Consider the following 27597-nt stretch of genomic DNA (forward strand, 5'->3'; position numbering starts at 1 on the left):
CTTGACTTATCCAGTGTGTTTCTTAAAGGACGGGCTGAATGTATTAGGAGAGAATCAGAGTGCTAAATGCTTCTACAGAGTCCTATCTATTTTTCACAGATGATGTTATGTAATGTAAAATTCCACTTTTCTTCTAAGTCATGAATACATGAAAGCTATAAACACTGAAAGCCTTCCAAGAACTAAACAAAACATCACATTAAGCAGAGCATTTCACAGCTTTCAACACTGAGCTCTGTCATGTTAACAAGGTTCACTTGCTTTCTATTCTCTCCAGCAGAGTCACTGGAGAGCTGTAGGGAATTCTAACCATTTGCACAAATATTAAAAGAGTTAGCATAAAGGAGAATGGCTAAATCCCAACATCCTCCTTTCAAAAGTGGCAATTTCAGATCTCTCCAGTCTTTAAAACGTATGGGTTTGTTGTGAGATTCCTACTTTTTTATTTCTATGGAGTTTGGAGAAGGAAGTGGATGGGGACCGGGTGGTGGTGGTGCAGCTGATTGAACACATACATCACCATCCACAAGGGCCCAGGTTCAAGCCTCCACTCCCCACCTGTGGCAGGGACATTTTTTTTTTAATTTAAGAAAGGAGACATTAGCAAAATCATAGGATGGGGGGGGGTTACAACTCCACACAATTCCCGCCACCCAATCTCTATATCCTATCTCCTCCCCACTAGCTTTCCCATTCTCTGTCTCTCTGGGAACATGGACATTTCATCAGTTGTGAAGCAGGTCTGCAGGCATCATTCTCCCTTCCTCTCTAGCTCCCCCCTCTCAATTTCTCTCTGTTCTGTCAAATAATAATAATAACAGAAAGAAAAAATAAAGAAAAAACTGGCCACCAGGAGCAGTGGATTCATAGTATTGGCACAAAGGCCCAGCAATAACCTCTGGAAAAAAAAAACAAAAAGAAAGTACATAAAAGAGGAAAAAAGGGGAAATAATATCTCAGAAATCAGCAATGTTTAAATGGGCTTTGACTTTACAGAAATGTAGTTTCAAAGCATTTTATATTCGGAACTAAAATGGACTGGTGTGAAAAGGAAATACCGTATACTCTACTGTCTCAAGTACAAAATAAATTAACCACAGCATGCAGGTAAATTCTATTAGGAAAACTACAGCAAGAATTTTACAGTTGTAAAGAGAATGAATACACTTATCATTTTGTAACTGACATGCATTCACTTGCATTATGTGTTTGTTTTTAATATTTGTTTGTTTTAATATTAGTGCAAAAGTTGAGCAGTCTTTGATAACGGGGTCTCTCAGTAATGCCAGGTACTATACTTTGAGGAATGACACAAAGTTGCAAAATATTAACTCCTCCTTAAAAAGTCTTCATCTAATGCACAAAGCAAACCAACTCTGTAGAGGTCACGCCTTGATCTAGCAAAGACCCAAGCAACTCTTTTATGTAATTTTCCAATTGACAGTGGTTTGGCTGTTTATTTCTAAGTCTTTTATTAGACTTTAGTCACAAGGAAATCTGGACTTCAAAGAGTGGAATTGGGGGCTTCTTTAAAAGCACAGTAAGACCAGCTGGCACATGTAGAATTAACGAATTTTCCAAGTAAAAGTAACCTATGGAAAGGATTTTTCTCAGTAAGATATCAGAATATCATAGACCCAAACACTACTATGGCACCACTCATGCTAAGGATTGTCTTACTTACTTATTTATTTACTCTTTACCAGAGCACTGCTCAGTTCCGGCTTATAGTGGTGTGGAGGGATTGAACTGTGTTGGTCTGCTTCTAATTCTGCTTCTAAAACCCCTTCTGTTTCACTTGTTTAATCCTCCCCCTTAACACTGTATTCTATTTACATAACCACTGTTAACTAAGCACCGCCCTGCCTGCAGGGCATCGGTTTAATCCCCACTGGTTCACGATGTTGTTTTGCTCCACCCCCTCTCCTTGTCACACCCTGATTTTCACCAATCTCTTTTTGCTCCACCCTCTCTACGTCACATCCTGTTTCCACCCTACTTGTCGAGTATATATATATAAGGACAGGATTGTGATTAGAGATGGCTTAGATTGTGCTGCGTTCCACATGAATAAAGAGATACTGCTTCCCAGCTCAGCCATGAGTCCCTGGTCATCTGTCTCCCGCACGCGAAGCCAGCCCGGCAGGACTGGGACTCTGGAGTCTCAGGCATAAGAGTCCCTTTGCATTACCATGATGTTACACAGTTTTAATTTTTGCCACCAATGAAGTAAGACTACTTAACTGCTGCCCATAGCCATTATCTTCCATTCTTCCTTTTATTTATTTTTTTAATTTTTTTTTTTTTTTACTAGATAGGACAGGAAAGGTAATGAAAGGGAAAAGGTGGTAAGGAAGGACAGAGAAAAGAATAAGAAGTCCCCTTCGTTGCTTTACCACTCTTGAAGCTCCTCCCACAGGTATGACAGGTACATTCCACCGCTCAAACCCATTAAAGACTTTTGAAAACTTGAAAAAGCATCAGTCATCTGGAACAAAGAAAGAGCCTGACAGTCAGCCAACTTAAAAGCAAATGTTCAACAGACGGTTATATGAAGTGAATGTATTAAGAAAAACTGAAAAAAAAATCCATGTGATCATAAGAAATTATTTTTCAAATCAGTTTATATCACTTTCCTAAGTTAAACTGTCTACTAGCTCTCCATTACCTGCTCTGTTCATCCAATGCCCAGAAACAGCAATGCTGGGCCTTATGTACGGTGAGGATGCAAACTCAAAATGAATATTAAAATGATGCAAACTCAAAATGAATATTAAAATGATGCAAACTCAAAATGAATATTAAAATGATGCAAACTCAAAATGAACATTAAAATGAAAGCCCCATGAGGGCTATTCTCTCACTGGACTCACTCTCCAGAATATCCCATGAGATTCTTTTAAAAATATTTTCATTATCTTTATTTATGCATTTGGATAGAGACAGCCAGAAGTTGAGTGGGAAGGGAAAGACAGAGAGGGGAAATAAACAGAGAGACGCCTACAGCACTGCTGCAACCACTTGCAAAGCTTTCCCCACGTAGGTGGCGTCAGGAAGTTTGAACTCGGGTCCTTAAGCATTGTAACATGTGTGCTCAACCAGGTGTGACAATACTCAGCCTTGCCCCCCCCATGAGATTCTCAATAAATATTTATTTAGAAAAATGTAAGTGAAGGATTAAAGAAAAAAATTTTCACTAATATATATATATATATGTGTGTGTGTGTGTGTGTATTATGGTAAACATTTGCATGAAACTATTAACCTGTTCCTAAAAAGAAGCTTCAGTTCTCACTATTATTGACTATAAATTAGAGTGGAAGGACCATATTAATAGTTATCATTCTAACATTTATTGAACACTATTGACCAGGAGTTAAAGTAAATGCAAAGATTATGTCAGTCATATTCAAAATGCAGGTTTTACTATCTCTCATTTCCTAGACCCTTAACCTTCAGGGACTCTACTGGGGTCAAGATATGAACAGTAGGACAAGCAGTCAGAGGCAGAAATCTTACCCAGTGCCTGGTCAGGATGCCACTGATGGTCCTGGTTAATATACTCACTCCAAGCATATTTCCTTTATCTTTAGACTCTGAATTACACTAATTGCATTTTCTCATGCAGAGACACTCATAATGTCCACTGTTTTAGAAAGAACACCTATGAGTTCAAAATCTGATCTGTAAGTCAGTGATCTCTGCATCTTGTCATATAGCTATGCCCAAAGTTGACAATGAGGCCAAGTCCCTGTAAAAACTGTCCACGAAATCTGTGGCTTTAAGAACAGCAGAACTTGAAAGAGTCTATTCTACTTGACTTCAAACTATTTTGTTGCAATTTCTCATCTCTTATTCAAGCTGCCTCAACTTTCTCAAGGTAGCAAGACTCCCCGAGCCCAAAAACTACAGAAACAAAAAAACAAGATCAGAAGAGAAAAACCCTAAGCAGAACTTGGACTGGAGTTGGTATATTGCACCAAAGTAAAAGACTCTGGGGTGAGTGGTGGGGAGAGTTCAGGTTCTAGAACAGGATAGCAGAGGACCTAGTGGGGGCCTAGTGAATTGTTATGTGGAAAACTAGGAAATGTTATGCATGTACAAACTACTGTATTTACTGTCAACTATAAAACATAATAATGATAGAAAGAAAGGAGGAGGAGGAGGAGGAGAAGTAGTAGAAGAAGAAAATGGAAAAATTGCCACTGGGAGCAGTGGATTCACTGTTCATGCCCAAAGCCCCAGCGATCAACTTAGTAGCATTCACATTTTTTTATTGCTAAGTTTTTGCTATTTTTATTTATAAAAAGGAAACACTGACAAAACCATAGGATAAGAGGGGTACAACTCCACACAATTTCATTAAAATTTTTAAGATAAAAAGCAGAAATTTATTCTCTCATAGTTGTGGGGGCCAGAAATTCAAAATCAAGCTGTCTTCAGAGCCTCATTCTCTCCAAAGTTTCAGGGGAAAATGCTCCCCTTCCTCTTCCAGGTCCAAAGACTCCTGGTATTTCTGGGCGTTGGCAACTCTAATCTCTGTCCCCTCTTCACAGTTCTCTCCCCCGTATGTCTCCAGATGTCCTTTCTGCTTACAGGGATACTGGTCATTGATTCTAGGGCCCACTTTAATTCCATCATGATTTCATCTCAATTCTTACCAGATAAGGTCCAATTTGCATTTCCAAATCCGGCCCGCTAGACTTCTCAGTGTATAAGAGAGGAATATAAAGCTACCTCAGGCAGTCAACTCTGTATTCCTAATACAATGCACTTTTCCAGGGCTGATTTGGCAAACCAAGCCAAATGACTGTCAGGTTTCACTTAGAAAGGGATTCTTAGTGGAAACCAGTCATTTGAGAAGTAAACAACAAGGCCAGGTTAGTGTGTGCATGTGAGGAAGCAGTAGGAGGGGGCATAACCTTCAGAAGAAAATGTGGGTTTCCCAAATTGCCAAATCAGTAGACGTGACACTAAAATCTCTCATTTTGCAACAGGAACACAACTGATAACCTGTACACGTTTTAAGGACACACTCTGGAATCTTGTTTACCATGCAGAAACCTTCTTCCAAAGAATACAGCCTGAAAAGACCCTGAGGTAAGTCTCATTTGGCATTCAGCTCACAATTGAAAGGAAGCCAAAGCAAACCAACTTCAAAAGTACCCTAGTCAGTAACAAAATGTGTTCAGAGTTGCATCACTGCAATCAGACACTGTAATAAAGTCTAGATGTGCTTTGGAAAATTTAACTAAAATGCTACTTAAGTACAGCTGCAGCTACTGTGTTTTCTGATTAAAATAAAAAACAAAAACCTAAAGATAGCTTCTAAAAAAACTTTTGTTATTTTGTGAACTAGATCTTTTCCCTTTCTTTCCTTCTTTCTTTCCTTCTTTCTTTCGTTCTTTCTTTCTTTCTCTCTTTCTTTCTTTCTCTCTTCTTTTAGAAAGAGGCAGAGAGACAAAGTCTGCACTCTAAACAAGTGAGCTATTTCACCAGCCTAACCTAGATTTCCATCTTTCTCAGCTCAAGCCCTCCAGCGCTTGCTCAGTCTGATGACATTTTCTAGCCAGTCTGTGCCTAAGAGTTGATTACCTCCTAGAAACAGAGTAAGCCCCCTTATTTGCCTCTAAATTCAAGACAACTTCGAATAATCTGAGTAGGGCAAAGCTCACCCAACTCCAGTGTCCTACAGCACCTGGGGGAACTCATTCAGTCAGAAGCGGCTCCCTCCAGACTTCTCATCGTATTAAAAATCAATCACAGAATCCCCATTCTGTTTTTAACATCATGTGGACATAAAGACCATCTGGAATTGAATAGGGTGTTATTTTTTTCTTCTTTATTTTCATCTTGTTGTCTCATAAAGGTTCTAACTATCAAAGTCTTTATAAGGTATCAGTAAAAACATAAGCAAAGTAAAAATAAGGACCTAAATCTCTAGTATTTGCTCAGTTTCTATTTAGGTCTAAATTAGTTATCGTTGATTGAAGGTTCTTGTCTTTCTTTCAGAGACAATATTCAGGTCTTCATAGGACGAAGCTATCTAGGCGTATACATCAAATGTCAATTTCAATATAAGTGAGAAGACATCCACAGGGAAGAACTGACAGAGGAAGAGGATGGAGGTGGCTGTGCTTTGCTGTAGGTCACAATCTCAAAAATTAGCTACCCCCCCCTTTTGTTTTCAAACTGTTGGATCAATATCTTCAGGACAGTTAATATGTTTATGGATAAAAACACAAGAAAGGTCAGCCACTATGCCACCATGCTGGCAGACTGATCAAGAGAGTGTTAGGGCAGGGGTAGATAGTAGGATGGGGGTAGATAGCATAATGGTTATGCAAAGAGACTCTCATGCCTGAGGCCCCAAAGTCCCAGGTTAAATACCCCACACCACCATATGCAAAGCTGAACAGTGTTCTAGTAAAACAAAAGAGAGAGAGAGAGAGTGTGCTTTAAGCCTTGTCAATGCCCCTTCAGTTATTTAATAAAAAAAGTTAAAAGGCCTAAACACCTAACCATGTCGCGACCTTTGTTTTAGGCAATTTCCCTGGCACAGCGATAGTACTCCCCGAGTTCAACCAGAGAGGGAGAAAACATCATCTCTGGTTGAGAGAGGCACTTCATGTTGGATCTCGAGCTTTGTCAGTTTTATATGCATGTGAATATTCCTCCGTATCTCATTCCAATAGGGTTCTAAATGTTCACAGTCACCATGACTTTTAATCCTCAATAACCTCAACTATTATCTTTATAGATCAGAAAAAGACCTTAAGCGCATTAAATCACACAGGATGTAGACGGCTGAAAAGGAATTTGAAACTGTATCCATCAGACTATACTTCCATCTTTACACAGTACAGTTCAGCTCTTTAGCTCTGGGGTTTACTCAGGGAAATGCCTCTAGCAGAGACAGCAAGTCTTCAACCTCGGTAGTATGGCAGCAAATGCTAGTAGGGACAAGGTATCCTATGGATGTTACTCTTCTTCCCATGTGTAGTAGGTCTTATGTAGCTATATGCTAGTGCCATCTTTGCAACTGTGTAGCGATAATCAGAAATTCCTTGTGTCAGAATGGATAATATATGATATATATAGTATATAGGATAATATAATGTTGAATATATATATGTGTGTGTGTGTGCGTGCGCGTGTGTGTTAGTAGTTGCATGCTCCATTGCTAAACAACTAATACCTTTAAAATGCTTTTGTTCATTTGTAAGGAGAATTCTTCTGTAACATATCAGTTAGAGAATCTAGCTCTGAGTGCTAAAGTATTAAATTTCCCACTGTCTATAAACTTTTCTCAGCCACTTATGTTGTTTGGGACACATAGTTGCCATTTTCCTTTTTTAGTTTTTGAGATTTAATGCCCAAGGTATATCATCTAATCTTAAGATTTCTTCATATTTGAATAACTGCCGAAAGAGAGAGAGAGAGAGAGTTAAAAAGTAATTGGGTATATTACAGATACCCCACATCCCTTCCTAAAATATCTTTTTGCATCAACTTAAGAAGACACTGGTTGTTAATTTAAGGAGGAGTATTAGAATTGGATATGTCATGAAAATCCAGTAAATTCAAGCACCAACTCAAATCGTCTCTTACAAGGACCCTGAGTTTATCAGAGCTATGTCTCCTTGGATTTCAATCATTTTACATTTGGATGAGTGAAAAGAAACCTGGAAAACAATAAAACGAAAAAGGGCCATCTCTCTTTCTTATCAGTAACAAATGAACACATTCACATGAAACAGAAACTGAAGAAACACCTCCGCACTGCTGCTATGGTGTCACTGCAGAGAGATACTACAACACATGCTGTGTCAATTAGCTGAGACCACCTGTCTTGGAGAGGGAATTCCTGCTGTTGACACACTATAAGAAACAACTTCACAGAAGCGTATTCAGAACTGTACAGTCTTCCTCTCACTGAAGAGCAAGTAAAATTTTATTTGAAGGTCATGTTAGCTTTCCAGGGCTCTTAATTTCAAAGTCAGTCATTGCACTGGGTTTCTTGCTTTTAACATTGCAAGAGTTTCAGTGGTTTAGTAACACTTTAAGAAATATGAACATGAAGTAGATCCATAATTGGAAATAGATTTTGAGTTCTTAAAATGACCCAGAAATGAGTATTAGTATACTTTTAATTTTCTAACACCATATGAATAAGAATTAGCCTCTTCCTTTGGTACTACTCCCTCAAATTTCTTCTGCACCTCATAAAGAATATTTTTCTGTACTCCCAGAGGGATAATAGGGAAACTTTCAATGGAGAGAACAAGATACAGAGCTCCTCAGTTTGAGTCCCCGACTCCCCACCGACAGGGGAGCCGCTTCATAAGCAGTGAAGCAGGTCTGCAGGTGTCTATCTTTCTCTCCCCCTCTCTGTCTTCCCCTCCTCTCTCCATTTCTCTCTGTCCTATCTAACAATGACGACATCGATAACAACAACAATAACTATAACAACAATAAAAAGACAACAAGGGCAACAAAAGGGAAAATAAATAAATAAATAAAAATTTTTAAAAAGATACAGAACTCTGGTGGTGAGAATTGTGTAGAATTGTTCACAGTCTTGTTGATCATTATTAAATCACTAATAAATAAATAAAAATAAATAACAAAAGAAAAAAGAAAAAGATATATATACCAATTTATTTAGGTTTTGAGTCATTAAGCAGATAATGCTGAGTGACTACTCAGTGGTGAGATGTCCAAAGACAGAAAAAACCTGATCCACCAACCTCAAGAAGTTAACTTGTAGTAGAGTTAACATTCCCTTCAACATCTGTTTAGATTTCATGAACACCACAAAGTTTTAAAGCAGAAGAGAAGAATAAATAAACACCTAAAATTCTATCCACAGTAATCTTTTCACCTCTTATTAGAGACACTGCTTGGACCTTTATAGACAAGATAGTCCACTCGAGTCCTTTCAAGTCTGATTAAAGAGGTTACAAAATCTCTCTGACTTTTCATTCTCTCATTTGTACAAAAGCTAGTAGTACTTACGGGTGTCAGGTTGCGTGGCGGGGAAGAAAGCCAGAGCCAACCTGGGCTGCTGCTTACTCAGCCATGTGGGAGAGAAACCAGGGACTCGTGGTTGATTGGAACGCAATACAATGCCTTTATTGATCTGAGTCACTGCCTATATATCTTTTGAAAGGAAATGGCTAGGAGAGGGGGTGGAGAGAAGAAAAGAGCTCGAAGGTAGCAAGCTTCCATAACAGCTGTTGCCAAGGTTCTGACCAATGGGGATTAAACCAATACCCTGCAGGCAGGGCGGGTCTCAGGCAAAACAATGATTATGTAAATAGACCACAGCATCAAGTATTGCAGGGGACCTGGTGTGATGACCAATATATTGGGTTTCCATAAAACATGCTACACAGTTGGTAATGGGTTTACTGGAACATAGTAAAGGCCCAGATTAATGTTAATTGATTTCACTAATAATATTATTTACAGATATTCAGCTCTTGGTTCATACTCAGTGTTAATGGTCTTTCCCTAAAGGAAACAGGAAGAGTTAGGTATGTCTTAAATTTTCACCCAATATGAAAGACCTCAAATAAATCAATATCCTCTTAGCAATTAAAGGGAAAAAAATCTCATTGTATTGTAAGAGATGTTAGGAAAGAATGAAAAAGTTTCCCTGAAACCAAGATTATAATGTAGTATTATATCAAAGGCAATATAAGCATATGCCTTTCCTGTAATCTTCCTGTGTCTGAGCAAGTGTGAGAATTACACGCCCCATTAGCACCTGGATAGAAGTGAAGACTGTGTGATTTCTGTGAGACCAGAGAATAATAAGAGGATACTGACTCTAAAAGAAAAACGCTAGCTTCCCACACTGTCTCAGGTGACCCTTGTAAAGACCCTTGTTAAGCCCATGTGAGCAGCCCTTTATGAATCAATATTCTCCCTAGTACCACACTGCTAATCAGACAAATGTTGTGAGCAGTCAGTAACAGACAAAGGTCTCAACTTAAATAATTTTTCATGTTTACTTCTCTGTTCTGCAACTCAACTCAGTTTAAGATCATCACAACACAAAGCAAAGTCTCTGTGGGGTTGAGAAGGAGGGGCTTTGGGATCTTGGTGCATGATGTTGGGAAAGGCTCTGAGTTGGGAAGGAGAGCATTCTGCAGAGACACGTCATGGGAAGATGCAAAACTATTCCTATGTATCAACAACCATTAACCCCCCATAAAATGATTTTTAAAAGATGATCAAAATACAGATCTATAAAGATTTAACACAGAAGCCATTTTCATATATTTCATATATTTCTCTCTCTGTTTTTATTTTATCAGCGATTTAATAATGATTGACAAAATTCTGGGATAAGAGGGGTATAATGCTATATGATTCCCACCACCAAACTTCTGTGTCCCATCCCATCCACTGGACTGTTTTTGTTGTTGTTGTTTTAATTTCTTAAAATATCTCTATTTATTCATTGGATAGAGACAGATAGAAATCGAGAAAGAAGGGGTGATAGAGAAGAAGAGAGACAGAGAGACACCTGCAATACTGCTTCATCACTCCTGAAGCTTTCCCTCTGTAGGTGGGGACCAGGTACTCAAACCTGGGTCCTTGCACATTTTAACATGTGCGTTCAACCAAGTGCACCACCACCTGGTCCCCTATTGTGTTGTTGTTTAAATTGTGGTTACCAGAGCTTCGCCTCTCCAATTTTTTAATATGTCCTGTAACCATAATTTTCTTTTTTATTATTGTCTTTATTTATTCACCGGTTAGACACAGAAATTAAGAGCAAAAGGGTGAGAGGAAGAGAGACAGAGAGACACCTGCAGCCCTGCTTCACTATTCGCAAAGCTTTCCCCCTGTAGGCCAAGGTCTCAAACCCAGGTCCTTACTCATTGTAACATGTGCTCAACTAAGTGTGCCACCACCTGGCCCCTCTAACATTTTTTTTCCAGATAGAAAGAGAGACAGGCACAGAAAGTGAGAGAAATATACCACAACATAAAAACTTCCTCCACAACAATGGGGCCTGGACTCAAACTTTTGGGTTTGAGTTAAAACAGGCAGACTATCCAGATAAGCTACCTTGTGGTCCCAGCATTTCCATCTTAATGCAGAAGTAACTGACTTAACAAGAGGTGACAACAGTAAATAAAAAATGAAGAAGAATGAATCACATAGCTACTAAGAAAAAAAATAGCACTAGTGTATTGCACCAAAGTAAAAGTCTGGGGTGGGGGGTGGGGGGCTCAGGTCCCAGAATATGATGGCAGAGGAGGACCTAATGGGGGTTGAATTGTCATGTGGAAAACTAAGAAATGCTACACGTGTGCAAACTTTTGTATTTTACTGTTGGCTGTAAACCATTAATCCCCCAATAAAGAAAGTTAAAAAAAAAATTAAAAAAAAGAAAAAATTAACACATCAAATAAACCATCCAGCCAAAGTTGATTTGAAAGCAACATCATTTGATGCCCATTTGTTAAATGAGATGGCACTTAAAGTTATTATTTTATTAAACTATTACATGAAAGTTATCCCACATTATTTTTTAGATTAACAGTTAACGATTAATAGGAAAGTAGACTTAGAAGCCAAGATGGCCTCTTGGAGACAACACTTGGTGTGAACTCTGAAAAGAAGCAGCTTTCAACCTGGGATTCTCCAGAGAGACCACCAGGTTCCAGATGCTAACATGATGCCAACCGGACTTCCCTGGGCATACGACCCCACCAATATGTCCTGGAGCCCCATTTCGCCAGAGCCCTGCCCCACTAGGGAAAGAGAGATACAGGCTGGGAGTATGGATTGTCCTGTCAGTGCCATGTTCAGCAGGGAAGCAATTACAGAAGCCAGACCTTCCACCTTCTGCATCCCATAATGACCCTGGGTCCATACTCCCAGAGGGATAAAGAATAGGAAAGCTATCAGGGGAAGGGATGGGATACGGAGTTCTGGTGGTAGGAACTGTGTGGAGTTGTACCCCTCTTATCCTATGGTTTTTGTCAGTATTTATTTTTTTATAAATAAAAATTTAAAAAAATAGGAAAGTAAAAATACCATTAATGGAGTATCTATGGATGTACAAAAAGGAGTTAGTTACATCACAAGTATAATGTCAGTGTTGGAACCATTAATCTACTAAAATTAAAGTGAGTTATATTCCTTTACTCTATCTTGAAACGTCCTAAGTAACTTGACCTGGACTTTCTAAGAGTGAAACAATCACCACATTCCCACATTCCTAGCCACATGACTTCATTCTATAACTAGGAAAGCTCATCAAAATTATGAAATGTAAATTTTGTACCCAAGACTAGTCAGAGCAAGGCTTTACCCATTCATTTAAATATACATTGACCTCAATGAACCAGGTCCTACACACACAGTTATGCACATAAATACTGACGTACTGATGGAAGCTGCTCAAGAGAAGCCTAAAGAGAACATCGTTACCTCACCCGGAATGTGGAATCTCCAACTTGAGGTCATGAAGTCCATGTCGCCAATAAGGGAAGCGACTTGGAGATCTTGGTCTGCACTTCCCCATTGGGAACATAAGCGCTCTTTTTCTTTTTCTTTCTTTTTTTTTTTTCCTCCAGGGTTATTGCTGGGCTCGGTGCCTGCACCATGAATCCACCGCTCCTGGAGACCATTTTCCCCCCTTTTTGTTGCCCTAGTTGTTGCAGCCTCGTTGCGGTTATTATTGCCATTGTATTATTGCCTCTCTCTATTATACGATCCCAAACAGCCAGGCTCTTTTCACAGTGCTAGATGGAATAAAGACTTGTCATCCAACCTGTGCTGGATTAGCACAGTCATCGGCCAAGCCTTTCCCGCTATGAGACAAATTCTCAAGATCTTCCCGCACAGTCATCACCGCCCAGCTATCATCCACATTGGTCTCCAGCTCCCACTGATTCTGTGCTCGAAGAAACTAAGATGGAACTTTCAGAAAGCAAACTGGCATCTGTTCAGTGATCTTACCAACAAATCTATTCCTGCAATTCCAATTAACTCTATCCCCTCTGAAGATTCCTACAGGCGCTTCCGCCAAGCCATCTTCAAAGCAGCTTCCCAAGCCATTCCTCGTGGGAGACGTGCTAACTATACGCCTTGTCTTGATGCTGAATGCGAGCAACTACTAAAGCAGTATGATGAGTCGGGCGACCCAGATGTGGCTGACCATCTCATTGCCTCCCTGGATGCAGCACGCCAAGCCTGCTGGCAACAACTCAGGGAATGTCTGAACTTCACCCACTCAAGTAGGAAGGCCTGGAAGCTTCTTCACAGACTGGGTGGTGGTAGCCAACCCCCTCCCGTCTCCCATCCTCCCGTATCTCCAAACTCAGTGGCCAGTCACCTAACTCAAGTTGGACGTTCTAAGATCGACCCAGTCTGGAAAAGAGAAATTTCCCACAAGTGGTCATCCCACTTCTGGTTATCTTGTCCATCTCCAAAACTCTCTCCCTTTACACTGTCTGAACTGGAAGACGCTTTGAAGAGGGTCAAACCGGGAACAGCTGCTGGCTACGACAACATCACCCCAGAACTCATTCTTAACCTGGGTCCCGCGGCAAAGAAGTGGCTCGCTTCATTCCTGTCCCACATCTTGGAATCTGAGTCTATGCCCAAAGTTTGGCGTCGTGCGAGGATAATAGCGGTTTTGAAACCAAAGAAAGACCCAACACTGGCCGCCAGCTATAGACCAATTTCTCTCCTCTCCATGTGTTACAAACTCCTTGAGAGGCTGCTTCTGTCACGTATTTCTCCTCTTACAGAGAAATTCCTATCACCCGCCCAAGCTGGTTTCCGCCCAGGAAGATCTACCTGCGAACAAGCCCTGGCCCTCTCAACTTACATTGAAAATGGATTCCAGAAGAATTTAAAGACGGGTGCTGTCTTTGTTGATCTCACAGCAGCCTATGACACGGTCTGGCACCGTGGTCTCCTAGTCAAGATCTCAAGATGCCTGCCTCCATGGGTGGCCAACACTATATCGTTTCTTCTCCAAAACAGAAGATTCCGGGTGCATCTGGGTGACAAGTCTAGCAGATGGAGACTTGTCTCAAGTGGCCTCCCCCAGGGCTCTGTTCTGGCTCCTACGCTATTTAATATTTACATCAATGACCTCCCAGAAACTTCTTCAAGGAAGTTCATCTACGCCAATGACATCTGCTGTGCAACTCAGGCATCCAAGTTCGACATCCTCGAGGAAACACTCACAAAAGACATGTCTCTGATATCTGATTACTGTAAAAAATGGCGATGAATCCCTAGCACTGCAAAAATGGTATCATCTGTTTTCCATCTACACCATGCCTTGGCCTGGCGTGAGCTTAATGTGCAGCTTGGCGATACGAGAATCCGGCATGAAGCCCAGCCAGTCTATCTTGGCGTCACTCTCGATCGCACTCTGTCATTTCACAAACATCTCATAAAAACTGCAGCAAAGGTGGGCGCGAGGAATAACATCATTGCAAGACTGGCCAGCTCCTCATGGGGCGCGAGTGCTTCCACACTAAGATCATCATCTCTGGCATTATGCTATTCCACTGCAGAATACTGTGCCCCAGTATGGTTCCGTAGCCCCCATGTCCACTTGGTCGATTCCAAATTATATTCCTCCATGAGGATAATTTCTGGAACCATCCGTTCCACCCCGGTTCCATGGCTGCCAGTTCTTAGCAACATCGCCCCGCCAGATATTCGTCGGGATGCGGCATCATCTAAGTTCATTTCCCACGTCTACGCTCGACCGGACGTGCCAATATAAGCGGAGATCTTCGCCCACCCTGTCCAACGCTTGACGTCTCATCACCCAATCTGGTCCCCTACGCCTACACTGAACTTCTCTGTTCCAGTCTCTTGGAAACAGAGTTGGCAGTCAGCTGAGGTCAAGAACAAACACCTCATCACAGACCCCTGCGAGCGTCAACCCGGCTTTGACCTAGCACGTTATGATCGGGCCCTCCTCAATCGCTATCGAACAGGCCATGGCCGGTGCGCCACTATGTTCCATCGCTGGGGAGCCAGAGACGACCCGAACTGCCCCTGCGGCTCCAGACAGACTATGACCCACATAGTCAACGACTGCCACCTCTCCAGATTCAAAGGAGGTCTCGAAACTTTACATCAGGCTCAACCTGACGCTGTTGACTGGCTACGGAAGAAGGGCAAACGCTAGAAGAACAATTGCCATTGTTGACGTTGCTTTGTTGTTGGATAGGACAGAGAGAAATGGAGAGAGGAGGGGAAGACAGAGAGAGAGGGGGAGAGAAAGACAGATACCTGCAGACCTGCTTCACAGCCCGTGAAGCGACTCCCCCGCAGGCTCGAACCGGGATCCTCACGCCGGTCCCTGCGCTTTGGCCACGTGCGCTTAACCCACTGCGCCACCGCCCGACTCCCAAGAGCTCTTTTTCTAAACCAATGTCACCATCCACATAAAATGTCAATTTGAAAAGTCATGAGCTTGCCCCAAGACGGACTAGTAACCAATGGGAGTGTGTCTCCAGCCACAATGTGCATAATAACACAGCACTATAAACCTCTCCACACTGCTTGCCAGCAACTCTGTGCTCTCTGAGAAACAAGCAACCTGGTAACGGCCCGAGGAATTGAGTCCACTACCTGGCTTTCTCCATGGCTCCTCCCATTCTCCGCTTTAAAGATGGACTTGGGCTTTCGGGACTTGAAGTTGCCCATGCTGGGTTTCAGCACTCCGTCCACCTGCACAGTCTGCTCCACATGCTGCTGAGGCTCATGGGAGGCTGGTGAGGGCTCCTCTAGGGGAGCCCTGGAGTTGGGGTAGTTTTCTTTATTGTCTTCATCTCTGAAACAGCAAAGGCTTCATTTAGAAAATGCCAAAAAACAAAATACTAAACTGCTGCAGGAGGAAGGAGTTAGCGATATCTACGGCTACTGTATTTATGTGGTGTTAATGTGCATTTATTTGTACCTAGCAAATTATTTGTTTATTTATTGCCACCAGGATAATCTCTGGGACTATGTACCTATATGGTGAATCCACTGCTCCAGGGGGCTATTTGTTTTCTTTTATTTATTACTTATTATTATTTTTATTTGACAGGACAGAGACAAATTGAGAGGAGAGGGAAATAGAGAGGGAGAAAAAGACATTTGCAGCACACAGGATTTCAGAAGCTTCCCCTTTGTGAGTTGGAACAGGGGACCTGAACCTTTGTTCCAGCACATGGTAACATATGGATCCAACTGGGCGCACCATCACCTGGGCCTCCTACCAAAGTCTTTAGTGTAGATCTTTGTTATGATTCATTTTGGGATGCATAAATACTATCACTTTCTTCTTTTCATTTATTTTCTCTTCAAGATGCTTTCAGACATCTTTAAATATCCTGTGTTTTCTCTCAGGGCAATAGTGAGAAACTCAAGTTAGATACGGCCACCCTAATTTTATAAACTAAAGAGTTTAAAACCCAGACATTAAGCAAGATGCCATTTAACAAAGAGCCATGGCTGGTCAGGTAAACCTCTAGTCTCTCATACCTGTATCCTTGCTTCCTCACTGGCAATATGAGTCTGTAATGGTCTCCCTATAACTCCCAAAGGCACTGAAAAGTTTAACAGGCTGGCAAAATGGCTCCTTAGATGATCTACCACTTTGTTATGTCAGTGATCCAGGTTCAACATGGTACAGAATGTTCCATCCTCCGAATGGAGGCTGGACAACATACTCTATCTTCCACCAGAGAAAGATGGGTCCTGACATTGGGGCAGCTTGCGATGTCCCTACCATGACCACAGAATGTGAGCTCAGATCTACAGGGATGTAGAGGTCACACAGGCTGAATATGGGCCCCAGATCAGATCAAATCCATGAGGTTTACAGTCAACAATATTTATACCCCTTTCCCATATTAGGGAGCTACTCTCTTCCCTGATCCAGCTTTCTGTTCCTTTTTCCAGTGATATCATGTCTCCAGACAGCAACTTGGATCCACCTGCATATCAGATTTTAGGCACAGGAGAAAAAAATAAATAAAACTAGTATAGTCCCAGACCCTTTGGAATATAACTGAAATAGGCCTACTAGCTATCTACAAAACAGAGACAACAATTCTAGCTTTTAGGTTCATTAGTCAACAACTAGTTTGGCTTTCTATGTTAACTCTCTTTTCAGCCACCAGGATCCAGATGCTACCATGATGCCAATGGGACTTCCTTGGACAGACAACCCCACCAATATGTTCTGGAGCCCTGCTTCCCCAGAGCCCTGCCCCACTAGGGAAAGAGAGAGACAGGCTTGGAGTACAGATCGACCTGTCAACGTCCATGTTCATCGGAGAAGCAATTACAGAAGCCAGACCTTCCACCTTCTGCATCCCATAATGACCCTGGGTTCATCCTCCCAGAGGGATAGAGAATAGGAAAGCTATCAGAGGAGAGGATGGGATATGGAGTTCTGGTGGTGGGAACTGTGTGGAGTTGTACCTCTCTTATCCTATGGTTTTTGTCAATGTTTCCTTTTTATAAATCAAAGCTAAAAAAAAAAAAATAGAAATACAGCAATAGTGGGAGACTTCAACACCCCACTCTCAGATTTAGACAGATCAGCTAAGCAGAGAATCAACAAAGAAACAAGAGAATTAAACAAAGGGATGAACAGACTAGGAATACTGGACATTTTCAGAGTTCTTCACCCCAAAAAACTGAAATACACATTCTTTTCAAATCCACACAGCACATCCTTAAGGATAGACCACATATTAGGCCACAAAGACAGTATCAACAAATTCAAGAGCAGTGAACTCATCCCAAGCATCTTTTCAGACCACAGTGGAGTAAATCTAACATTCAACAACAAACAGAAAATTACTAAAAGTCACAAAATTCGGAAACTCAACAACATGCTACTTACTGAGTCAGAGAGGTACTCAAGCAAGAAATTCAAATGATCCTGGAAACATATGAGGATAGGTGAAGCAGGGGCTACAGGTGTCTTCTCTGTCTCTCTCTTTGTCTCCTCAATTGCTCTATTTAATAACAAATAACCATTTTTAAAATAAAATGCTTATAAATATTCTTTGCTTCCACTGATATAGATACACTTCAAATAAACTAGCATAGTGTTCAATACATGCTCTGATATTGATTGTCAGACCTATTAGAAATTTCTAGATGTTTAAAAAAATATAATGATTTTAAGGAAAAAAAATATTAACCAGGGCCTCTGGCATAGATTTTTAAATTTTCTCTTACAAATATTGAAGAGTTATTTTGTTGATTATGTTCTCTTTTACCAGGTAGCACTAAGTCTGTCTTTAGCTTTAAGTTTAACTGCCTCCACACTGTTGTTCTATTTCCACTCCTTAGTCAACCACATCCTGGCTATGCACTAGCCATTCTTTTCCTGTATTTAATTTGATCTCTCCCTGGATTCTAACTGGAATTCATGCTCTCCTGATAAGAAGTTAAGGGAAGAGTTACCATATAAAGTCAAACAAATAGTTGGGAAATCATGAACCTAAAGACTGAAATATTGCAGATGAGGAGTTGGGGGGGGGGTCTCCGTTTTGTAGATAGTTAGTAAGCCTATTTTAGTTATATTCCAAAGGTCCCATGACAATAATAGAGTTTTGGGTTTGTTTTTTTTTTCTGAGCCTGACATCTTTTTCAGCTACCAGGTTCCAGATGCTAGCAGGATGCCAACCAGACTTCCCTGGACAGACAACCCCACCAATGTGTCCTGGAGCCCCACTTCCCCAGAGCCCTTCCCCACTAGGGAAAGAGAGAGACAGGCTGGGAGTATGGATCGACCTGTCAACACCCATGTTCAGCGGGGAAGCAATTACAGAAGCCAGACCTCCCACCTTCTGCACCCCATAATGGCCCTGGGTCCATACTCCCAGAGGGATAAAGAATAGGAAAGCTATCAGGGGAGAGGATGGGATACGGACTTCTGGTGGTGGGAATTGTGTGGAGTTGTATCCCTGTTATCTTATGGTTTTTGTCAATGTCTTCTTTTTATAAATAAATTAAAAAAAAAAAGAAGTTAAGAAAATGTATTTTCTCTTTTATTTTTAAAGAGATAGCTCAAGTTATAGGTATAGAAATTCTTTCTTTAATGGTATTTTCTCTTTAGCTTTTGGGTCTTTGATTCATGAAGGATTGCTTCTTTGCTGGCCATGATAGAAGTTCTTTTATGGGAGGTCTTTACAAGGAGCTTAAGAGGAAAACTCACCAGCTTAACTTCTTTCTTTCTTTCTTTCTTTTTTTTTTTCTACCAGAGCACTGTTCAGCTCTGGTTTATGGTAGGACTTTGGAGCCTCAGGCATGAGAGTCTCTTTGCATAACCATTATGTTATCTGCCTCTGCAGCTTAATTTCTTACCTCCCAAAGCCCCTCACTACCATCCAGATCTCAGGATTCTTGCCACATTCAACTAACTACTTATTATTTATTCAAGTGATGTTATTCTCTCTACTCGCTCATGGTTTTCCATAAATTGCTCTCTCTGCTTGGCCACATCATCTTTTTCTTGATCTTATATTAAAAGAAAAAAGAAGATGGAGAAGGAGGAGAAGGAGAAAGAGGAGAAGGAGAAGGAGGAGGAGAAGAAGGAGAAGGAGGAGGAGGAGAAGGAGGAGGAGGAGAAAGAGAAACTATTCATCCCAGAAACTTATCTGTGCTGCTTGGAAGGGGAGACAGCTGTGTCTCTTCCATACTTTGGCATTTTTCTGACACATAAAATAGATCTTCAGTAAGGAAGTGAAGGACAAGGATGAGATAAAATAATAATTAATAATAATAATAAGCTTTTTAAAAATATTTATTTTATTTATTTATTCCCTTTTGTTGCCCTTGTTGTTTTATTGTTGTAGTTATTATTGTTGTTGTCGTTGTTGGATAGGACAGAGAGAAATGGAGAGAGGAGGGGAAGACAGAGAGGAGGAGAGAAAGACAGACACCTGCAGACCTGCTTCACCGCCTGTGAAGCGACTGCCCTGCAGGTGGGGAGCCGGGGTTCGAACCGGGATCCTTATGCCGGTCCTTGTGCTTTGCGCCACCTGCGCTTAACCCGCTGCGATACAGCCCGACTCCCATATATACATATATACAATTATACCCTATTATCATCTTGTAAATCAATAATAATAATAATAATAAGAAGAAGCTATTTTCTTTTTAAAAGATGAGTCTTCAACAAATATTTGCTATATAATAAGTAGACTTTAGAGTTAGACAGATGAGTTCACGTTCCACCTCACAAGAGATTGTTATCTTGAGCCTCAGTTTTTCCATTAACAGAATGAGGAGAGCAGCATCAGCTTCCTCTTACTGCTTCCATGAAGCAGTAAAACCTGTGTGAAATTACTTGGAGCAAAGTTAATTGTGAAAGAAATGGTTACTGTGAGGATACTGTTATCATATCAGGAATTCTTTGAAAACCAAGACCGTTCCCCAGACACTCAGCGACATGACATATTGGATAACTCTAGAATGACTTTCAGGTCTGTGGCTGGAACGTTGAGATCCTTTATTTATCTTAATTCAATAGAGATTTCTTAAGCATACTTCATAGGCTCTCTCTTGGGTGCCAAGGAGGGTATGAAATGATAGATAACAAAACGTGCCTCATGATAATCTATTAGAAATAAGGCATGAGATTGAGAAGAATTTGAAAAGCACTAGACCCAAGTGATCTTCATACTTCAGAAGATTCCACACAATAGTGAGTCATACCTGAGACTTGAATAATCAGCCTGGTCTTCATGTAGAGATACTATATCTTCATCACACCTGGGAAGACAGAACAAAACTATGTCAGATTCAACTGTCTGCTGTAGCAGAAGCAGAAGTCTACAATTATCTCAATATTAGCATAGTAAACTAAAACAAAACAACCCTCACCACTATCTCCCAAACTACCTCCACCCACCTGCTAGGATCATATACCAGAGAATGATGCCAATAATGTCTGAGCTAAAAAAACAGAAGCCACTGTCTTTTTTGTACCAATGTTCCGTATCATCTAATCTACCTTAGCAAAGACTTATAGGTTTACAGCACTTGAAGAGACATCCCATCTGGAAATTGATAGATGGAAGGCTGGGTGGTGGTGCACCTGGTTGAACGCGCACGCGTTAAAGTGTTCAGGGACCCAGGTTCAAGGGCCCCAGCCCCTACCCACAGGAGGAAAGCTTCAGGAGTGCTAAAGCAATGTTGTAGGCGTCTCTCTGTATCTCTTCCTCTCTCTATCCCTTTCCTCTCTATTTTTGTCTATCGCTATCAAGTTAAGAGAGATGACAAAAAAGAAAGAAAAAGAAAAAGAAATTGGTAGAGGGTTGCTAATTCATAGGGAAGTCAACAACATGCTTCTTGGCATTTTCTCAGCTTCATGCCATCTCCCTAACACACTAGCTCCTATTTGACTTGCTCTATTAACTTGCAGGCTTTTCAATTTTTTCCCCCAAATCTAGACAAGCCTTGGTATAAATACCTGGCTCTTCTATACTGAAACCTTCCCAGCTTTCCATACAGCTCTCTCTCTCTCTCTGTCTCTCTCTGTCTCTCTCTCTGTCTCTCTCTCTGTCTCTCCCTCTCTGTCTCTTTCTCTGTCTCTCTCTCTGTCTCTCTCTCTGTCTCTCTCTCTCTCGCTTTCTCTCTCTCTCTCTCTGTGTATCTCATAGGAGAGAGACTTTATTGCTGTTCTTAGTCATTCCCAACCCACTTCACCCCACCCGACTTCAGCATAGAAAGCTTTTTATGCTTTTTCCATATTCAAATCCTACACATTCTTCATTCTCAAGATTCACTGCCCTGCATGAATCTTCCCAGCCTAGTTCGCCTCTGTGTCCTGTTTATCCTTTAAGCACAGTCCATATTGATTCTTCATTATGAAATTTGGTCACCGACAATATTTCCTTTCATAAAGTTATGGAATTCCATTCTATCTCTAAGATCCTTCTAATTAACTCTATGAGAGAAAAGTCACTGTATATTTTCTCTAGATAACTACCACAGTGCTACACAGAGTAGGCACTCAATAAAATGCTCAGATCAGTTAATTAGTATTGATTTTTTTTAAGTTGGGTTAGTCTTGAAATAATTCAACAAGTATTTATTAATCATTTACTGACTTGCAGGTACTGCACTGAGTACTGGAACTGTGTTTAGTTTGTTGGCTGGTTGGTTTTGCCTCCAGGACTATCACTGGGGCTCAGTGCCTACACTATGAATCCACTGCTCCTGGTGGCCATCTTTTTCTCTTTGGACAGGACAGAGAGAAACTGAGAGGGAAGGTGAAAATAGAGGGGAGAGAGAAAGACACCTGCAGACCTGCTTCACTGCTTGTGAAGTGACCCCTCTGCAGGTGGGGAGCCGGCGTCTTGAACAGGGATCTTTGTGTGGGTCCTTGTGCTTCACACTATGTACTTTTAACCTGGTGCACCACAGTCAGGCCCCCTGGAACTGTGCACTGAAACTCTCTGGGATTTATAATAAGTCACCAAGTTTTCTATTTCTAATCCAATCTGTGGATAAGTATTTCGGTAAAAAATATCGAAGGAATATCAAATTCACCTAAAGTATTAAATATTTACTTCCTATTCCTGGACTTTCTTGTCTCAGCCTAGTTACAAACTATTTTTTATAGACTAGTGTCTTTTTAGGTCTTTCTATTTGCCTGCTGCACTTACTGAGTCACTGCAAACTCATGTGTCCCTCAGACTATACCAAAATAGACTACATACCTTCTTCCAACTTGAAGACCCCAAATATCATCTGCTATATTCTTATCTTTAGGTTCCTTATTATTAAGCAATTTGTTCTGCTTTGTATCTTAATGCTTTTCAGTCACCAAGTTTAGATGCTACCATGACACCAACCTGACTTCCCTGGGCAGAACACCTCACCAACATATCCTGGAACCCCACCACTCCAGACCCCCGGGGAAGCAATTCAGAAGGGAAAGCGGGGAAGCAATTACAGAAGCCAGACCTCCCACCTTCTGCATCCCATAATGATCCTGGGTCCATACTCCCAGAGGGATAAAGAATACCTTTAACTATCGATTGTCTTTTTGAACCCTAAGACAGCAGGAATCTCACATCTCCACTATAGAGCCCCTATTTCCCCCAGTCCTGGAACCCTTGGATAGGGCCCACTTTCCCGTATGCATCTCCCAATCCAAACCAAATAATATTGAATCCACCGATCACAACCTAACCAACGCAATGATTGCCACCTCAACATGCTTCACCTCAGACTGTGTCCAGAGACTTCACGTGTGGAATGACAACCCTTCAGCTTCATTACTCGGGTGAGACCTTTCCTTTCATAGTACACTCTAATTTCATCTCAAGTAGTTCACTTTCTAACAAAGTCCCATAACCTAGATATACACCAGTTTCTGTGAGAGACAGCTTATGTTCACACGTATCCATAAACTACTGCAAAATATATACCTGAAAGCAGAAGTACACTAGAGTTTGCAGTGAGTACCTCCCTAACACTTCCTCTCCACTATTCCAAGCTTGGGATCCATGATTGCTCAACAAATTGTTTGGCTTCATATGTTAACTCTCTTTTCAGTCACCAGGTTCCAGATGCCACCAGGATGCTGGCCAGGCTTCCCTGGATTGAAGACCCCACCAATGTGTCCTGGAGCTCAGCTTCTCCAGAGACACACCTTACTAGGGAAAGAGAGAGGCAGACTGGGAGTATGGACCGACCAGTCAACGCCCATGTTCAGCGGGGAAGCAATTACAGAAGCCAGACCTTCCACCTTCTGCAACCCATAATGACCCTGGGTCCATGCTCCCAGAGGGATAGAGAATGGGAAAGCTATCAGGGGAGGGGGTGGGATATGGAAATTGGGTGGTGGGAATTGTGTGGAGTTGTACCCCTCCTACCTTATGTTTTTGTTCATTAATCCTTTCTTAAATAAAAAAAATTTTTTTTAAAAAAAAGAAAGCTTCTAATAGAGGGAGTGGGATGTAGAACTCTGGTGGTGAGGATTAAGTGGAATTGTACTCCTCTTATCCCATAATCTTTATCGATCATTATTAAATCACTAATAAAATAATCAGTCAACTTATTCAATTTATAATGTTACCCTTAATGAGATGAACTAAATTTCATTTCTGTTTCATGTTTTTAACCATCAGTAGTCCTCTCTATGTACATCATGGAAAAACTACATTCATAATTATTGCCTTCTTATTTCCTTTGTAGAAATTTATTTTAACAGAGCATGCAAATAAAAATATTTCTATATTATGTGATATGCAATGTGAATAAAAATATTTCCCAATCAAAGTAATATAGCTAAGCTGAAAACCAATGAAAAAACACAAGCTCAGAGTTCAACAATAAGGAGTTGGATAGAACTTTCTGCCTACATTTGATCTATTAATCTTCCTTCTCATCGTATAATTAATTCTAAAAAACTCAAAATTCTGCACCGGAATATACAAAATTATAACGTCTTCTGAAGTATGAGGCTGATACAATTTTAAGGCTTATTAAGTGTACAATTCTAGCAATAGCTTAAGGAAATCACTTAAGGAAGCAAATGTAACAATGAACTTGATCTCCCTCCTAACTAACACAGCACACATACATCCCGGTCAACTGAGTTTCCATTGGCTTGCAAGAAGAGCATGTTTTGACTTCATTAGCATATACTTTTGACCATTATACTCATTCTGTACCCAAGGGCCCCTGAAAAGTGTAGAATACTAATGAAATTATAAAATTGGATCCATGATGGAAATGTATATTTGCATATGCTTAACTCAAACCAAGTGTTTTATAGGCTTTGCATGGCATTCCTGCCTACATAGTAGTGTACTACTGGAATTTAGAGACTAAATTCATCAGTGATCTCATTCTCAGATATTCAAAACTGGGCAGTGGCATGATTCAAAACTAAATGTGATGTTTTCTTTTTCCAACGTGTACCTTGTGGCCTATGAGTGGGTCTTGAAAGGTAGCTTGAGCTCCTGGTTGCCACCTGTGGGGGGGGGGGGCCTTCTCAAGCAGTGAAGGAATACTGAAGGTCTCTCTCTCTTTCTCTCTCCCCTTCTCTCTCTCCCTCTCTCCTTCTATCCCCACCATTTCCATTTCTCTCTATTATAAAAATATTTTTTTAAAGCAGTATGGCCATGAAGAGTAGTGGTTTCATCAGGCAGCCACTGAGCCCCAGCAATAAGTCTGGTGGCAATTAAAAAAAAAAAAAAAGAAAGAAAGAAGGGAGGGAGGAAGGAAGGCAGGCAAAAGAAAGAATGGAGCTACTAGTCTTTCTGTTTTTTAACTATCATAGAGAACTTGAACAGAAAATGTGAGTATAGAAATATCTAAGTGTTATTTTTAAAATGGCTTAGACATTATCCAAGCAGGTTTCCACCCCCACCCCCACCCAAAGCAGAGCAATCTTATGAAATATGCCCTAGTCTGTAATGGTGTAAAGCAAAGAAACAATTGTCATTATTTATATGAGAAAATAATTAGTGTTGCCACACACAAAAATAAACTACCGAATTGCACCTGATACCACATAAATACCTAAAATAATACATGTGGTCAAACCAGGAGTGATATGGCAAGTTCATAGCTTATCTAAAGAAGTATAGTCCCTCCAGCAGGAGCTTGGCAGTGTCTCTCTTGTTGCTCAGGATGTAGGTTGCCTCTACAATGATTACTGGAAGTAATTAGAAGACAAAACAAAACAAAGATCTCTGAATGACAGTTTCACTTTGTGCCTTTTGCTGTAAAATCAGAAATTCTTTCAGTTAGTGAAAGTATGCACTAACATAGGTCTTTCATAAAAATGAAGCTTCAAGAACTTAACTCTAAGTGGCAGAAGTATTCCTGTGTGTGTGTGTATGTGTGTGTGTGTATGTGTGTGTGTTGGATTGCAGTACAAAAAAGTTTTTATTTTTGTTTTTGTTTTCGCTACTAGAAAAAAATTAAGGGGGCAGCCAGTGGCACATCTGGTCAATGTACAAGTTGCCATGTGCAAGGACCCCAGTTCCGGCTCCTTGTCCCCACCAGCAGGAGGGCAGCTTCAGAAGCAATGGAGTAGCATTGCAGGTGTCTCTCTGTCTCTCTTTCTTCCCATCCCCTCTCAGTTTCTCTCTGTCTGATCAAGTAAATATAACTAGTAAATATATCCTTTTAAAAATAAGTGATCAGAGTTTGGTCAAATAGCAGGATACAAAACATCAGTGTTTGGGTGGGGGAGAAAGCATAATGGTTATACAAACAGGCTTTCATGCCAGAGGCTCCAAAGTCCCAGGTTCAATCCCCCACACCACCATAAGCCAGAGCGGAGTAGTGCTTTGGTGTTTCTCTCCATGTATCTCTCTGCCTGCATCTCTCTCAAAAATAAAATATTAAAAAAAAAACATCAATACCTATGAATCTGTTGAATTTGTATATACAAATAATATAAAGTCAGTTAGCTGAAAGGAAAATAATCCTATTTATAATTGCATCAAAAAAAAAGATAAACAACTAGAAGTAACCTTAACTAAGGAAGCAAAATACCTATACAATGGAAAACTAAGGACACTGTCAAGGTAAGAAAAAGACACAGATGTGGATCACCCCACAACAAAAGGCTCTGGGGAATGAAAAGATGGGAGCAGGCGGCAAGAGCCTGGGCGTCCTAGAATATGAGTGTAGGGAAGGAAGGGCATAAGTTGGAGTCACAGTGCTCTGCAGACACTAATCTTGGGGACTCGAAATGGCACCCATGTGTCAACAGCTGTATTTTAAATCATTAACCCCTCAACAAAAAAAGAAGAAAAATAGAAGTCAGGGAGTCGGGCTGTAGCGCAGCGGGTTAAGCGCAGGTGGCACAAAGCATAAGGATCCCAGTTCAAACCCCGGCTCCCCACCTGCAGGGGAGTCGCTCCACAGGCAGTGAAGCAGGTCTGCAGGTGTCTATCTTTCTCTCCCTCTCTCTGTCTTCCCCTCCTCTCTCCATTTCTCTCTGTCCTATCCAACAACGACAACAACAATAAAACAATAAGGGCAACAAAAGGGAATAAATTAAAAAATATATATAAAAAAAGAAGTCATATTTTAAAAAGAAGAAGAAAAATAGACGTCACAAAGAGTTAAAAAGACAGGCTATGTTCCTGCATTAGAAAAAAATAAACATTGTCAAAATGACCATTTTACGAAAAACAATTTACAGATTCAACACACAGGATCACTATCAAAATCTCAGTGGTACCCTTTAAGGAAACAGAACAAAGCATACTGAGATTTGTTGAAGACCAGACAAGCCCTGGATAGTCAAAGCAATCTGAGAACAAAGGAGAAACATAGAGGCATTAGGAGCCCTGACTTCACATTACAGTATGAAGCAACAGTCATTATGATGGTTGGTGAGGGAGTCAGCTCCCGCGAGAAAGTGCAGAAATCGCAGGCCAGGTACTGCATAGGCCAGAACTCCTTGTTCTGCTTCTCCCTCTCTTTTTCTCATGAAATAAATGAATCTTTTTTTAATTAGAAAACAGGATGCTATCGGAACAAAACAAGCACACAGACCATTTTAACATAACAGAGAGACCCAAAACAAAGCCCCACACCTGTAGACAT

At 40.8% G+C, this 27597-nt stretch overlaps 1 protein-coding gene across 3 annotated transcripts in view; it reads right to left on the minus strand.

The window, feature by feature from the left end:
• Positions 1–27597, minus strand: part of FAM13C (family with sequence similarity 13 member C) — a 161017-nt gene that overhangs the window by 125485 nt on the left and 7935 nt on the right. For all 3 annotated transcript variants that reach the window (XM_016185685.2, XM_007517389.3, XM_060190209.1), the window contains 2 exons: positions 20728–20784; positions 15634–15835 (listed from right to left, as the gene is read on the minus strand). In XM_016185685.2, the coding sequence (XP_016041171.2) occupies positions 15634–15708 (75 nt within the window). In that variant the 5' untranslated portion in view covers positions 15709–15835; positions 20728–20784. The remainder of the gene's footprint in view (positions 1–15633; positions 15836–20727; positions 20785–27597) is intronic.

Source organism: Erinaceus europaeus, chromosome 1 (genome assembly GCF_950295315.1).
Source record: "Erinaceus europaeus chromosome 1, mEriEur2.1, whole genome shotgun sequence".
In the NCBI taxonomy this organism is placed as follows: domain Eukaryota; kingdom Metazoa; phylum Chordata; class Mammalia; order Eulipotyphla; family Erinaceidae; genus Erinaceus; species Erinaceus europaeus.